The 17,226-nt window shown below is 38.1% G+C and overlaps 1 protein-coding gene and 1 pseudogene across 4 annotated transcripts in view; both read right to left on the bottom strand.

Annotated features, from left to right (window-relative positions):
- The window catches only part of LOC135715273 (band 7 protein AGAP004871), a 609,777-nt gene that overhangs the window by 432,180 nt on the left and 160,371 nt on the right, over positions 1-17,226 (bottom strand). For 2 of the 4 annotated variants that reach the window (XM_065238609.1, XM_065238610.1), the window contains exon 1: positions 4,457-5,440. The exons of the other annotated variants lie outside the window; for them this stretch is intronic. In XM_065238609.1, coding sequence (XP_065094681.1) covers positions 4,457-4,487 — 31 coding nt within the window. In that variant the 5' untranslated portion in view covers positions 4,488-5,440. Of the gene's footprint in view, positions 1-4,456; positions 5,441-17,226 lie in introns of those variants that run through there. 4 annotated transcript variants of the gene reach the window in all.
- Positions 7,166-17,226, bottom strand: part of LOC135715261 (uncharacterized) — a 42,025-nt pseudogene continuing 31,964 nt past the window's right edge.

Raw genomic sequence — 17,226 nt, 5'->3', positions numbered from 1 at the left:
GCATGATGACATGTTTTACTTGTAACTAAGAAGAAGAGGTTACACAGTATGCGCTTGAAACATAAAACCTGTACATTTTGCTTTCTATGAGTCACAATCAGCGATTTTCGGATCGCTGAGTGAGTGAGTGAGTGAGTGAGTGAGTGTGAGAAAAATCGCTGATTGTGACTCTCATGAAGTGAAATAAACAGGTTTAATATGTCAAACACATTCTTTGCAACCTCTTCTTGTATCTTACCTATTCAAAATATGATCATAGCATCTAATTATTTCATAATTAAAAAAAACATTGTTTTAGCTGAAATGAGTATTTGCAACCTTGACCATCAGTTGATCTAAAATTTCCACAAAGCCCTATGGATATTTTTTTCAAAATATCAGGTTGGTTAGAAATTATTTTGAAGATCTTAAACCGTTCAAAAATTTAAGTCACGTCTTTCAGATACCTTTTTTAAGGGTATCAGGTTAATTAGGACAACGCCCACGAAATATATGTCATTGATATGTTCAACTTTACATTATACAAATTTTAGAACCACCCTAAAATATTAGACTTTTTAATACATTATTTTGAAAGCAAAATATGGATTCAGGAGCATCAAATTACTTAAAAAGTATGTTGTATGTATGTAAATAATATGTAAGTATGATTTACCCCACTATGCTACTGATTACTTGAGATTTGTCAAATAACGTAAATATTTACATCGTTTGCAACGAATAATTGCACTTTTAACACTTGATAACCGTGAAACCCCTACAACAGCAATCCAACGCAACCACCGCATAAAAAATAGTCGCTTCAAAATATTCGTTGTGAATATTTTACGAGCGACTCAAGCGATTTGTTTTTTGAAGGATAGTTTTGTCGCCGCCAATTGTCGCCTGTTCTGCAGCAAGCGCTGGATTTGAATACGGCAGGACATCGCAGAAGAGGCAGACATGGGGCTCATGGCGGTGGATCCTCGACAAGGAAATATAGCAAGTCGATAGGAATCTGGCCTGGGCCCAGATCAAGGCAAAAGCGAGCAGCCGCCCAGGATGGAAGACTTTCACGTTGGCCCTTTGCACCTCCGGTGGTGTACAGAACCCTTAAGTATGTGTTGCCCGTGTGAACAGGTAGGAAAGAACCCATATTGAATATTTTTGGCCATCAAAAATCGTCGTAAAAATCGCCGTATGTGTTCAGCGCCTAAGTGACGAACCAGCCGGATGGCACTCCCAAATTAACGCGTGAAAAATCAGCGGTCTCTTCACACAAAAAAGTTTCAGTATGCTTTGGTGACTGAGGTGCTGAAAAAGATAACAGTTTAAAACATTATTAATGTGTGACTGCAGGTTTTGTAGGATGTAGAAGATGTCTGAGGTTCGATCATTTTAAACTATTTTTTTTTTACTATAGTCACTTTAACGCTTTTGGGTCATTCGTGACTTATCCGGGGGGAGATTTGAAGTTGTGATTTTTGCGTGAGAGGTATGGATGCTAACCACTACCCCGGAGTCACCCCACTCATTTTAAACTAAGCTACCTAAAAGATTTTTGGACAGTGATTTAGCAGATTCTGTATGCAGCACTGGAAAATATCCTTCAACTGCTCCAATAGCACTACTAGTGACCGGGGCTGTGGCAGCATAATATTACTGATTCTCTTCTCATTGATGTTTTGGTGTTTCGAGCGGATTTACCCACTGCAGCTCGACGCTCGAAATCAACCACGGCTTGACCAGCTTCACTCCAACCGTCTTGCTCCATGTATTCGACATGCAGAGTACCCAGAAGTCCATGGTAAACTCCATTAGCTTGTCAACCAAAATCAACATGACCTTATACATCGCCTTCAATAACGTCGAAATACATAAACGCGTTACCAGGCACTTTTAGCGATCTCTGTCTATTTCCCTTTTATGTAATAACCAGTATGTAAGCATCGATTTAGAGAGTTTATGAATAAACATTCAATCAGTATCAATCAACAGTGGAGTCAAGTCATTTTGATGACATCCACCTCATCGCCTTCTCCAACACGACCTACATGAGCAGGACATGGCGACCGTGACAGGACAACCGGACAAACGGTGCCGGGATGAAAATCGACCTAGCTATTGAAATCCGAAGTATCGACGGAATCCTCCAAGGATCAGTTCAATGCCGCACCAGAGAACAAACCAAGCCAATTCAAACGGTTGGGCACTCATGATGAGAAACCAGCTTCAGGTGCAGGTTCCTCTCAGGTAACTGTTGTAAAACAGTGTTTCGTCCGACGCACTTACTCTTGAAAATACAGACGCCGAGAATCGACGAATATCTATAGTGAGCAGTCATAGACAGACAAGGAAGCAATGCTAAAACCAACCAACGAACTGGTTGCCCATTCGGATGAGACCAACACCAGCTGGCGTAGAATGTCTTCCTTACGGCAAGCTACGACAAGATCTGGAACATAAATGTTATGACTGAGAAAATACTGACGGGCTACACCCAAGCAACACGGCTTGTCATAAAGAAGTTGAAAATACTTTGTAATGACTAACGCAAAGAATCACTAATACTTTAATATACATCATTTAATACATTTATACAACCTAAAAAGCGCAAGACGCGGAGCTTATACAACCAAATACTGGTCTTATAACATGTATTTTGGAAACATCATAAAAACCAGCGACAAAAAAAAAACAATAAAAAAATCTTGAGCATGGGATTCGATCACTGGTCCTTGGCGTGGTAGACTTGTTTCTACCTAACTAGACCAACACCGCTTGATGAAAGGTTTGTTATAAGTATCTATCATGTTCTTGCCAATGGCATGAAAATTATTTTCTCGTTCAACACGCCTTCGATCCGTCATGAAGACGTTTTGTTAGTAGCAAAGCGTACATCTAATAGCCAGAATGTTATTAAAACGTATTTTCAACTTCTTATAAGACAACCTGCACATTTTCAGTTGTATTAATTTATGAGATGTCATAAAAAAGTATTTTCAACTTTCTTTATAACAAACCTCCGAATACCTCATAAGAAACTGTCAATCACGGCATGAAGAGACAGTCCGGCTCAATGGCACCGTCAATGTTTACGTCAATCTGGATTGATTTTGTATACGACAAGTTTTAAAGTGGTATTAAAACAGTAAGATGCACGTTCAAATAACATTTTAAGATAAAAGCAAAAGAAAACTATTTTGGAAAATGTTGAATCGAAGAAGTATGAAGAAAACATCTTTAAACCTCATATATAACGTAGGATGTTTTCTGCATCTCTTATAATACATTTATACAACAATCCGTTCTAATTCTTTTTCAAAAGATGTTTTATGTGTTACTTGGGCAAGGATCAGATCATCAGCATTGGAAGTAAACAGCTCTGATTTGAATAACACGATGCAGTACAAAATCGAAAAATTCCTCACGCACATAAGGGGTTATAAAAAATCTGTAGACTGGTTAGTTCAGAAATTATCAAAAAAAAACATGACATAGATATTACTTTTTAACAACTGTTTAATTTATTGAATTCAATTTCTTCCAAGGGAATACAAAATTATGTGAGACATCGACTATTTCCCACGACGCTATGAGTAGGATGACTAGTAATGACGACTTGTAATATTCAACTAAAACGTATCTTATCGATCTGTGAAGCATACGCAACAGTATTCAACATGCGTCGTGTGAATTAACTCCAACAGTACCAACCAGCCTCAGGTTTCTTTTTAGGATTCAACTGAACTCAGGAAAAATGCACCCTCTATAATAATATGACAACGTCATGCTTTGGATGATAAATTGGATTCGTATAATAATTATTATTCACGTGAATCATCAGCTCTCACGCGCCAGGAGGCCAACAATCCAATACCCATTACCATCAATAATTGGTGTAATATATATCAGGATTCCCTAACAATAGAGATGAACAGCCCTCGAGGCACTTTACCACTAATTGGTACCACTGATCGGCAATCGATAAGCTCTCACAAAACACAAAAGTTTTAATTGTTTACCACATGTCCGTTGTTGGGCTGGAATAAATGTAATTGAGTCGACTAGCTGGCACGTGTGTGAGTGTTTTGTTGTTTGGTGTAAAATCCCTGTGGTTGGTTGTAGAGAGATGCGCCAAAATCGGCGCCACGTGGGAGTTTAGTATATCTTGGGTAGGCATAAGGTTAGGGTGTACAGGTGAAACTTAAATTAAGGATCCCCTCTGGAGATCAATCTGTGCAGCATCAACAGAGCATAAAAAAATACAAAATGGAACTAGCAAGTGAACGAATATGCTAGTCGTATGGCGTTGAGGTAGTAGTGGAAGTGGAAGAGTTTAATTAAATTTTTCATAGTGCACTTGTTTTCACCAATCATCTTTTGGATGGTTGGTTACAGTTGTTGGAAGGGGTGGTAGCATCGGAAGCTTGCACACAATCGGATAAGGTATGGACAGATGGGTGACGGGTCTTACCTTCAACCATGACCGCACTATCCTCTGGCATATTACCTGGCGGTCTGGTGGTGGGGTTCGGCTGTTGTTGGGTGGCCGTGGTTATTTCGCTTTATGCCTGTCGGCAACGTATCGATGCTTTGGTATGGCAGACTTGTTGAAACCACTTAACTTGGAACTGGCTAACCCTCCCGGCTCTCGGTTACGGGTAACGATTTATCCGAATCAATATTCTATAAACATTCTCCAATCATCGACAAGGAGCTCACTACTTAGGGGTTAGGCACACACGTTATAGACAACAGACGGAGTTTTCCGAGCTGTATAGCTATAAATTCAAGACACGATTGCTGGAGGCGATTTCGATATCAGCCCTCGAGTATCGATCACATCGACGGTATGAACATATTTTTCTTGCAGACCTGGGCGTTCTGTTGAAGAAATATAAAAATAACCCGAAAGCACTTTAATCCTGTACGTCACTCGCGACTAAACTGATTGTTGCAACATTCACACAAAGGCGACAGCAATGTGTAGCTATCCACCGCTTTGTGCTCAAACAAGGAGGATGGTTAAACACTTTTCCATCCACCCAATATATGGGGCACAGTGCCTGTCAGTAAATCAAGTCGCCTTCATCCGACATACGCAAATCATTCGCTGTACTCCGTACTTGAAGCTTCTCCGATTTTTGAATGGCACTTCAGTCAAGCGAAATAATCATTACACTCATCTTCTTGCTCTTCCGAAAAAAAAAATCCAACAATACCCATCGACAGTTTTTAGGTTGAAAGAGGATCATTTAACACGGTCCTCGAGCAAAGATTCTGCAAAGCCTTTTCCTCGTTCGGGAATGTAATCCTCTTTTCTCACAGGCCACAGCAGCAAGTTTTCGAAACACAATCCATTCTCTTCCTTCCTGCAGGTATCAACAAAAAGCACGGTCGAAAAAAATCGCGAAGTACCGTTAGAAATCCCTACTGAGATCAACACACGCGAGGACCAGCTGGCTTCAGTTTCGAATGTAAACTAAACGCACCACCAAGGGCTGACTGAGCTTTTCCACATTCCGAACCTGGGGATCCCCGTATGCAATTGCTAGCATTACTGTTTTTTCCATTTTCTCAATTTCTCATTTACCCGTTTTTCCAAAGGACAAAGAAAGAGAGAAATCAAGAGAACAAATTAAACCATAAAGCTCCCGCTCTCGTGAGCTCCACAGAAAGCTTGTTTACAAACAGAAAAGCTCCTCACAAAAGGCAACCCATCGCAACTAGGACACTGCGAAACATGTGAAAAGCTAGCTTCTTCTTCTTTGGCTCTATTACGTTCCTACTGGACATTGCACCGACTCTCAACTTATGTTGTTTTCTGTTTTGCGGTGTAGCTACACCGCCGTACATCGAAATAATTAAGGGTGTATTTATTAGGTTTGTTCGACTGGTATGTGGGGAGATTTCTTATTCATGGCTTTCTCAAAAGGGCAATGCAAAACTGACCGTTTAGATAACCCTAGACTGAGAAAGCCATAAAAAAGAAAGAAAAAAAAATCAGGGTGTATATATCAGTTTACAAACAAATGATGCTGAGCTGTCAATGACTCCTGCTTGTTGGCGCTTACACGTTTGGTGAACAACATCCCAATCAGTGTCCTTTGAGCACTACCACAGTAGTTCATGTAGCCTGTGCCATTTTTGGATTAGTATTACAGTGACCCCACCACTTTTTCTTGGCTTTCAGTCCATCAATTATTTAAGCTGATTAATCTGTAAATAACTAGTATATTGTTGACACTAATCACATACAAAACATCAGCATAATCGGTTGAAGGGCAACCGAGAAACAGCGGTGCCTGCACGGTACCATCCACCACATATACTGATAGGTTATTGTATTGTGTTGTTGCCAATATTCATACACGCTGCTCAAGGATGTCGAGAAATTGTACAAACCGGTCAGGAGACCAGATGGGCATCGAACCCAGCCGCCTCCTTTACCGACTGAGCTAAGCGAGGCCCCAAGAAAAGCTACCTGTTCGACCCGGAAAACCGAGAGTGAAAGCGCAGTGCAGGAGTAAGCTTTTCTCTTAGCTCACTTCCCATCAGCCGATGAGCTCACTCGTGCGTCAGGCTGTTGATATTGAAGCTATTCATTGTTGCATCCGACCCGAGTAGCTTTTCCTCCCTCCCACACGTCGTAGGTACCTACCTACCTAAAGCATGCCGGTTCGCTTCACCAAGTGACAAAAACAAATCAGCTTGACGTCCTTCTCCTTCGTCTTCTTCTGCCGTCGCCGTGTTGCTGCCTTTTTGTGGGACATTGAGATACCCGCTTTTTCCCATGCCGTATTCGAAGGATGGTGGGCCTACATGCTTTTCGCTCTTTGTTGACGTTCTCTCGTGCAGGAGGCTGAACGACAAGTGGTTCGCAAAATTTAAATATGGCTTGCCATGACGATGAAGTGCGTTGATAGAGTTGATTTATTGATTAATGTGCTACTTTGCTGCAGTATGCCAAAATTTTCATAACGATGGATTTAATTTTTGTCAACATTTGCATTTTTTTTTTTTAATTTTGCCTATGGATTTGATAGAATTGTGTAGGTTTTTCTGGAAATTGTCAATTGAAAGAAATAAACAATTGTTGCTAGCCAAAAAACATAACTCTTAGGGTAAAATTGAAGTAGAAACAGTGTCTCCAAACGCAAACGCAATTGATTTTTTTTTTTAATTATGATTCCGATGGATTACCTGGCAAAGACATTCTTCTAGCAACCATCAAATTCCGTTCTGCGTGTTTTGGAGCAAATTGCTTGTTTCGAATGACCGTTTGGGGAGTGGTAGTAACCGCGGAGATTTTCGTAAGGTCTGAACATGGATTGTTCAGCTTCATAACCAGCATAGCGGTGTCAATTTGCTGTCGGGACAGCTGTAGGCAGTGGATTACATTTAGATCACGTTCATGGTTCTGGTCGGCGTTCAGGATGGAGTCGAAAATTTTCTCATTGGGACTAGACGTGATCAGTGCCTGCATGGCTTCGCTATTAGCGAACAAACTATCATCATTCGGCATGTTCGACTTGGATAGCGCAGACTCGGGAGTAGATTCGCCAACGATTATGGGTTTTCCAGCAGAATCGTTACCAGATAGCTCTCGTGTGGCATTATCTATTCCTACGCTTTCCAAAAAACTGTTCAATTTGGCATCATTTTGTTCGTCTGATGACTTTTTCGTACTGTCTTGAAGCTTCTCCAATGATCTAGGTTTGGCCCCATTCCCAACTAACTCAAATTTATTCCTGTTATCGTGAGTATGCAGAAGCCGGTTTGTGCAGTCCTTCCTTCAGCAGGTGGAGTTGCACAAGGATCAGAAGTTAGACTCTTTCCCGGACTTATGATACAGATCTTCGGGGTGGCAACCTTCAAAGGCGATTGTAGAACATCTTCTCCCCGCTCGATTGCCCTGATGTTGGATCGGTAGTAGTCCAGTAGATTGGACATCATTGCTTTGGATACCATGAACATTTTTCAGAAATTTCCGGCAGAAGGTTCGACGAGGTATCGTTTGTGCACTTTGAAAACACGGCTGGTCCGGTACCTTGCACCTTCCGAAAAGAGGTTTCCTTGTAATTCTGATTTGCAGCACGTCAATTTTCAAATGAAAATTGCTATTATTTTGAACAATTTTACCTGGTGCCTCACTTTCCGGCAGGTGCTTCCAAAAATTTAATATTTTGTAATGGTAAAATTGAACATATTTGTAGTTCTTTGGCGAACTTTTCAGCTCAATTTTTCATCAGATTACAAAGTTACATCATGTCAAAGTTGACCATTTTGTATGAAAATCGGGATGCGCTAATATATTACCGAACACAGCTGTACGGAGTACATCTAATGAAAAGGCTGCCTAATAAACAATCCCTAAAAACGGGAAGACTCCCATAGTTCAATTTGAAATTACCAGTAAAGCTGCTTGGTAAGGAGTAATAAACTTTTGAAAGTGAGCAATAGAGTAGTGGAAAGTAGCAATTGAAAAATATAAAGTTAAATTTTTGCCCTAATAAAAATGCTGTAATGATCAGCATTCAGTGTCAATTAATCATATTGTCAAGCAATTTTGGGACGACTACCAGCGATTTTAACAAAATGAAGCTATCAAATCCAGATTTTTCTAGCTAAGCATAAACAAGACCCTATTTTCTCGAGGATCTAGCTAGAATAAAAAATATCAATGTGTTGGTTCAAGTTGCAGGAAACGTCATTTTAAACTGCTCGAATGATGTGATACAGAAAATGGAAACTGAGGCAAAACAGGTGTTTAGAGATAACAGCGAGAAACTCAACTTCCCCAACAAACTATTTATCCAGATTAAAGACTTAGTAAGCCATTTTTATCAGAAGATGCATATGAATGCCTCAATAAACCACAATTTTGCATTTAATGTTTGTTGGGTAGTGCAATCGATTTCTTGGACATTTACACTCGAGATTACTAAGACTAGTGTACTTGCAGATGATTATCTTGTCGCTAAAACATATATGCACTTTTTTTTTATTCATCATCTTTGTTGCCCTTCTGTAGATTGCAGTGTTAATGGATAGTGAGGCCACAGACAAACAGACGTAACACTTCATTGTGTATCTTCGTTTACACATTTAACGGTTGATTTGAATATTATCAGTTCCGCGAACTCCTCGCCGCAGCGCTGGCATCGGATCACTTTGACGTCTCTATACATTCTATAGAACTTTTATGCAATATTGTTTGCGAGTTATCAAGCAAGCTTGTTTTCCGCGAGAAGCCTGAGAGATGTCGTTACTGAGGTCCTATGTTTTGAGATACTAAGTTTTCAAGAAAAACTTTTTCAAAGAGTTACGTCTGTTTGTCTGTGGTGAGGCAATTCAATAAAAAAATTGCATTCATAAATAAGGCAACACATTTTAAAGGGGGATTGAATAATTATGACAATGTGAGACTTACGGGGGAAGGTGACAAAGCCAGAAATGCAATTTAGACGACAAACCCAATATCTCTTAAACGAAACATTTCCGAGGGTTGGAACTTTCGAAATAGTTTTTCGTTATATCTAAAACTATCTATGTGTCCATCTAGTGACGACATTTTGTGCAAGCTCTACCACAAGTCGGACTATTTCAAGTTGGTCTTCGTCAAGCGAACCGTCTACAATTTAGGCTTCTACATCAACACATGTCAAGCTGCTTTTAGGATCAACTGACTAAACTTGGTAAGTTCGTTCCTTATTGTCCAATTTTATTTTTCAACCAGTAGCACTGGTAGATCACCTTTTCGTGGTGCGTTGCTGGTATAAGATCTACCACCGTCTAGTCCTGACAACTTCAAAAAAGATTTTTCAGTAATCAAAGGAACACATTTTAGTCCTTGTTATTTTATATGCCTTGTGACAAGACTCCAGCAGTGACATCGAAATGAAAATGATGGAGGTATATCCAACATTGTCCAAGATGTTTTCAAGAACTGGCTGTGTTGGTGTTAGATTACATTAGATAAGATAACTAAAACTATCTATTTGCGTAAAAAGATAGTTAGCAATTATTCCGCAAAGATGGCGCCACGATCAAACTTTATACTCTGATATTGTATAAACTTGATGTCTTCAGAAAAGATATATATCTTTAAAAAAAAGCAACTCTTTGGTAGGCAAAAAAGTTTTACAGCCTACCGCTACCGAGTTATTTGGAAAATAAAATCAAAATTGGTTAAAACGCGAATAAACTGTTCTTGACCACATTTTAATGTTTTCATTAACAACCATGTAAACTTTCATTTGGAGCTTTTGCTAAGGAATAACACGGGTAAACCGAAAACTTTGGAGAAAATTCTGAATAACTTCAAAAAATGGGCTTGATTAAAATTATTATGCTTACTTCATCTGCAAATATCTGCCGAAATTTTTGGCACCAATTTGAAGGTTGAAGTCCAGGCTACCACTATAGATTGGTTAAAAGTCGAGCACTTGGGAATACCGTTACTTTTCCAGAGGAGCATGTAAAATATTAACGATTTTTACATGAAGATTTTGAAGTATTATCATTTTTTCAAAACGCATACAGTGTACCGCAAAATTGAACGTACAGATGTCCTTAAATTTTAGAAGAAAAAAAAACAGCTTTAAAGTACAAATTTAAAGAGATACGTTTCTGATTTTCTGGCAACTAAATCATCATAAATTTATCAGTGTTAGGCTTATTTGGTTGCATTTTTTAAAAGTACCTAATAGCTATTTGCGAAAAACACCTTTTCCTTGAAAAACCTTAATATCTTGAAATATAATAATCAAAACTTTTTGAAATTTTATTCATTTTTAGTCATTATAAACATCATCTATATTCCACTAATTTTACTACAATTCGCCCACTAGGTAAAAAAATGAAAATCGTGCGATTTACTAAAATAAATCTTACTTCATACCGGTTATTTCAATAAAGTCCAAAACTAAAACGATAAATCAATATACATCTGTTTAACCACCAGCCAGAATGTTTCAAAAAATGTTCTACTAGGGTGTACGCTCAATTTTGCGATACACTGTATATGTTAAATCAAAGAATATGAATATTTACTCTTTACAAAGCTTGTAGGCAAAACTTTTTGATTGGAAATCTATTGTGTCAGTTCAAGTCTACTTTTAAAAGCAGAACAAAATGCAATTTTCAAGCATCGTGCATTATACCACCATGTTTAAAAAAGTCAAACGCAATTGAAATTAAAATGAGCAAGACTTTCGTGCAGAATACCAAAACTCGGGCTGGACTACGTACGTTTAAGGTTCAGAAGTCCCCAAACCGTGACGAGAAACAGAATACGGTCGCAAAAAGCCGTTCCCGGAAGTTGTACGACCAGAAGTTAACGAAACCACACTGCTGCGTAATGGATGACGAGACATATGTGAAGGCGGACTTCAAACAGATTCCAGGAAACCTGTATGTGACTGCCACGGATAGGTGTGAAGTTCCCGAGAACCTCCGAACACAGAAGATATCGAAGTTCGCCAAGAAGTTCTTAATTTGGCAAGCGATTTGTACTTGCGCAAAGCGGAGTACACCTTTCGTTACCGCAAGCACCATAAATGGACAGGTGTATTTGGAAGAGTGTCTCCAAAAGCGGCTTCGCCCTCTCCTGAAGGCTCACGACGGTCCGACGATCTTCTGGCCGGATTTGGCATCATGCCACTACACGAAGGACGTGCTAGAGTGGTATAAGGCGAATGATGTCGATTTCGTGCCGAAAGATCTGAACCCCCCAAACACTCCAGAACTGCGGCCAATAGAAAAAAATGGGTTAATATGCAAAAAAAAAAACTGATTTCAAAACAAACTTTAATTGTTTTTTTTTTACTCCAGGAAAGTTTGGTGATAATCGGATAAAAACTCGAATTTTGAAAATGAATTTTGTGTGTTTCTGTTATAAGAAGCAGTTTTAATTATGTCTTTAAATTTTAATTTCTGGCCCATAATGGCATAACAGCTAAATCAACAAGGAAACAGAGGATGAGGGAAAATGAGGAAGATGTGATGCAGACCGAAGAGCACAGTGCACAGTGAGCCAAATATGTTATCTAACTGGACAAAACTAGTAACTGCTACGAGTGATGTCATTGGCAAAGCTACTCAGCTATACAAGGACTACTTTGTGAATGAAACATTTCAGTTCATTGGATTCATGTTTAAGTAGTTATTTTTTATATCTTTTGAACGAAGCTTTTTAGAGATAACTCAACTTTGGTTTCATGAGCAGAGTACGCCTTGAGATTTCGTTGAATAAAATTGCTGAAGATGTCGCAAGCGTCACAGGCAATGTTCTCAAATTCTTTGGGCGTTACTTATCATTGCATTTGGTACAAGTTTGGAGAGCCCTCAATTAACAACAATGGGTGAGCTCTTAAATAAAATAAAATATGAGGTCATGCGTACAGTTCTAGTTGCAGCATACAAGTCTAAGAAATTAAATAAATGACAACTTGTGCGTCTGTTAAACGAACATTTATTTTAAAAATCAGTGCTACTGGAACACCCACCACTTTCATAATGAGACAGGTATCAACATTTTCTATGGAAGAGACGATTTTCTTTTTGTGTAAATCACGTCCAAACGTTATTTTGCTAAGCCCTAAAAATGCATTACAATTTTATCCCCGGTTGAACATTTTAATATTAGGAGCAAATAAAACAGGATTACTTATGATTTAATTTGGTGGGTCATTTTCTTTTTAATATTGCTGTTGTGCCATAGACGACGTGGCATTAAATAAACATTTTCATTGAATGTAGAGGATCTCGAGCTTTTGAAGTGCCAGAGCTAGTATTCTAGCTATGGTCTCAAAACTGTGTCATAATTGGAAGAATTCTCCTGATATAGCTTTGTTATTATCCATTCAAATTTTGTATTTTAAGATAAAATAATTTGAAATAGGTTCCTATATTTTTAGGATTCAGAACATATTCTGATAATAGATTACCCAAGCAGCAAACTTCATCACAATAAGTTGCTGCAACTTGATTGTGACTGGAATAAGTTGCACACTTGTTACCACAATTGTTTAGTGACAAGTGTGCTGCTAGGGTATTAAATTAATGGAAATGTTTCGTATGATTAACACATCAATATAAAATGGGAGACGCGAGACGCTGTGCATGGAGATGTAAAGGAGAATTGGTATATTGATCGTACAGAAACTGAATTTTTTTTCATGAATAATAATTCAAATCTGCCATTTTGCTTTTAGTTTATTTTTGTTCGGTTCATAATCATTGCGACCAACACATTGATCATTTATGATGTGTCCGTAATGCCAGGAAACGTAATGAGGTATTCATTTTCGGTACAGTCCTCATTCATACTTGCTCTTCTCACAACAATCCTCAATCAATTGTGATGTTCCGTATCATTCAAAGAGTTCTGGGACCTAACTAATGAGGCCTTCTTAATGACAAAAACTACTAATGTTCCAATCTCAGCGCCTCGGAGACTCTCAAAACCAAGGTTCATAACATTCGACAGAAAGAGCTTAGGGCCAGAATCTGATATAATAAATCTTACACCGTAACGCACCACAAAAAGGTGATCCATCCACGTAATTTGGAGTCATCTTGTAAATCATGCATGTAGCTATTCACAAAGAATTCAGTGAGTACAACATTTATTCTTTCTAGCATAAAATGACAGCCAATTACATACCCAATCCTCAATACAATAAATGCCCCAATCAAAAATTGATGCGCTCCACATATCTTCATTCTTACAAGTCATCAACCGAACGTAAAAACATCTGAATAAAGACATGGAAGAAAGAAAGCATTCAACGTAAATGTGCTTTTTTTTTCTTTATGCTTCTGGTATGCATTTCCTCCCTTGTTCAATGTTTCCTTTTTCCTTGAAGAAACAATCCAAAACCTCGAGCACGAAGCAGATTCTTGGAGGCTAACTCTTGCGGAGATGAAATTGCATGCAGCTCACGAAAACGTGCACGTATTCCATTCAGGGGCACACGAGCGTAAAAGTCGCTCTCAGAGCTGCGATCTGAAGACATCCAACAGCATTCCGAGAAGCATAAAATGAAAAACTCATCTCCTGAAAAAGGGAAAAACGAATCAAAACCAAAAAAGAACCGAAAGTTGACGCTTGACAAAGTGAGACAGGACGGATCGTCTCGTCTGGCTGTGTGCGATACCGGTTGGTAGCTACATATATACCTACCTACGTGCATCATGAAGACAAAAAGCTCCTCGCAAATCGTCATTGGCGCTTTTTCTCTACATGTTTTATGTTGCATCCTTCTTTGTGCTCACATGCGGCGGAATAATGAATTCCTCGCCCCGTCGACGATGGCTCCTTTGGCCCAGCATGCATCCAAAAGCAGCACCCAGAACATATTTCATTGTATTTATCATTCTATCCCTGCACGTCCTGATGGCACCCCACACCACATCTCCTGCATCATCACGAAAAACTCTTTCCATTATAATCTATGAGCATTCCCCCTGTACATTTTACCACCAAGATCACGAACAAATGTCCCACCAGTCAGCCAGCAGCGTGCTAAAGTTGTCTGTCTAACGTTGAAAGTATGCAACTCGGTTCTCGGTCTGTATGATGTGTGTTTTATGATCACCGGTATAAAGCGCACTTCCGTGTGTTTTCCCACAAAACAGTCCTAGCAGAAAAGTCACTCCCGTTCATTCTCCTACGCAACCCGGAAGGGGATAGGGAGAAAAAGACGGATGCACTGAGGATGTGGGATAGAAACTGGAAGGCGGATAAGAATTACTAAAGCGAAGTTCCTTCTCGTTTCGTTCTCTATGAACATTTAACCAAAGTATGAATAGTATGTCATAATGTGGGTTGATTTCTTAACTATATGAAAACGGTAGGAAACACGAGTCGGTGGTGTAATCCAATGCGTTTTTTATGCAATGATGTGATGACAATTCTCGAGTAACATTTGAAAAGGCCTTATGTTCCAAAGGTAGACAATTAGTTTAAAAGTCGATTTCTCACGGACTAAGACTTATTCTGGCAAACCAATAGCTGTCTCTGGTAGAAGAAGTTTTGAGTATCATATGGTGTACTCATAGCTGGTAAATATTCTTCTGAAAGTTCGTTAAAATTCTCTTGGTGAATTTCGCAAAACTTTGCAAACTTTTCCAACGCTGCTTCTCAGCATTTTCTGATGATTCTTCCAAAACTCGTCCGAAATTATTATCTGAATTTTCTTTAATTTCTGCGCTGCAATAGTCCGCAAAGTTCACTAGAAATTCTTCTTTTAATTTCACGGAAATTATTCTCGAAATACTTGGAATACTTCTCTGAATTTCCTTGAAAATCTCAATAGGAAGTCTCCTCAGAAACAATTTGGGATGATCATTAGAAGATCCATTGAATTCTTAGAATACCCTTGAAGATCTATTCAGAGCAACCATGAAATTGTTCATGGCATTAACATAAGGTTTATTATTTTCTTTTTTTTTAACTTTTAGCTGAACTCCTTGGAATTCTCATTAGATTTTATTTTTAATTCTCATCAGAATTCTCTTCAAAATGCCATTTTTTAAGCCCTCCCCCAGAATTTCGATGGAACTAAGCTTTGTAATCCTTTTGAATTCTCTTCAGAATTCTCATTGAACTCCACATAGAACTACTTTTGAATTCTCCTTTGAATACTTCATCCTCACAATTCCCTTAGAATTATTCCCTAACACCTGGTCAGCCAGTCGGAGGCTCAGGCTTGAAAATGCTCATTACAGCTAAAATGCTGCTATTCGAAATTATAAAACTATATGATATAATAATAATAATGTGTTTATGTTAGATGCAATAAGAGGAGGTCAAATTTGTGTATGATACATAAAACCTGTACATTTAGCTAAAAATCTGTAATGTTTAATCGTAAAGAAAGAGTACTATTCGTTATAGCTAATCGCTACTTGGGACACTCTTTAAGCGAAATTGACTGGTTTTATGTGTTCTGCACAAACTTTAACTCCTCTTCTGAGCGATTCTAAGCGAACTCGCAAATCCATTAATTTCGTTTTTTTTTTATTTGGCTGAAAATTTTCAGAAACGTTTTTCATGACCTAAATGCCATTTTGCAGCTTCATATCACCATTTTAAATCGAGCCTTAATTTTAAAAAGGGCCTATATAAAAATGTTAACTTATCTTCAGAAACTGTTACTCGAAAAACGTTTGTCCAATTGTTTTGGTACCTTCCCAAGTAACGATTCGGGTTTTATTAGGGCTCTGTAGACCATGATTTAGGCTTGTAGAATGCTTTAAAACCTTGATAAAACTTGTACTGTTACTTGGGTTAGGCAATATTGTATGGAACATCTGGAACTATTTGAAAAAATAATATTATCCTATAGATGTTCACTATTTTTTTTAAATTAAAATTTAAACTTAAAAATCGAATTTCTTAAAAACCGTTTATTTTTTAATATTTTGATATGATTAAGAGCACAATGCCACCTATTGCACTATTGGTCAAGATGGGGAAATAATGGACAAAAAAATTATGATTTTTGAAAAAACTCAAGTTTTTGGAAAAATATCCAATTCTTAGTTCAATATTTTTTTAACTTAAAAAACAAAAATTTACAAAGGTGTAAAACAAGTGTAAAATTTTGCTAAGTCATACCGTTTTCGAGATGTAGCGGATTAAACGTAGATTTTTTTTTAATGTTGGTAGTTTTTGGCCATTTTTTAATGTATTTCGCGGTTCTCCAGTTCAAACAAATTTTTTTTTCCGAAAGATCGAATAATTCACAACAGAAAGTTCTTGGCAGCTCTTCAATATGATTAGTGTCCTCAAAAATATAAAAATAAAACTATGCGATCTTTTTCATGCACTTCATAGGTATTAACTTGGTGCTAGAATGCTAACATACTACCTATTGCTAAGCAAATCATGGTACCAAGTGACATGGTTTTTAATTGCCTGCATCCATATTTAAGCCAAGTTTGACACGGAATGAACATTACAATATAATTCGCTGTGAATCTGCTTAAGTTCAGCAATTCAGAAGACGAAGTAGTAGCATAAATGAATTCATTTAAACATAGTGCATAAACCTGTTTAGTAAAAGTTTCTCGACAAAGTGCCGAAATATCACAAAAAATAATATTCAGAAATTGACTGAGCTGGGTTTTGCGGAAAAGAACCAACTTAACAGTTACTTCAAAATTTGTGATACTTTTGGTTTTCAGCGTTCGGTACGTTTAGAACTATCAAGTATCAACATGAATGTTGCAAGT

This window comes from Ochlerotatus camptorhynchus, unplaced genomic scaffold (assembly GCF_037179485.1).
Source record: "Ochlerotatus camptorhynchus isolate MF236.1 unplaced genomic scaffold, CSIRO-AGI_Acam_v1.1 ptg000840l, whole genome shotgun sequence".
NCBI lineage: Eukaryota > Metazoa > Arthropoda > Insecta > Diptera > Culicidae > Ochlerotatus > Ochlerotatus camptorhynchus.
This window is presented reverse-complemented; position numbering and strand designations above follow the sequence as displayed.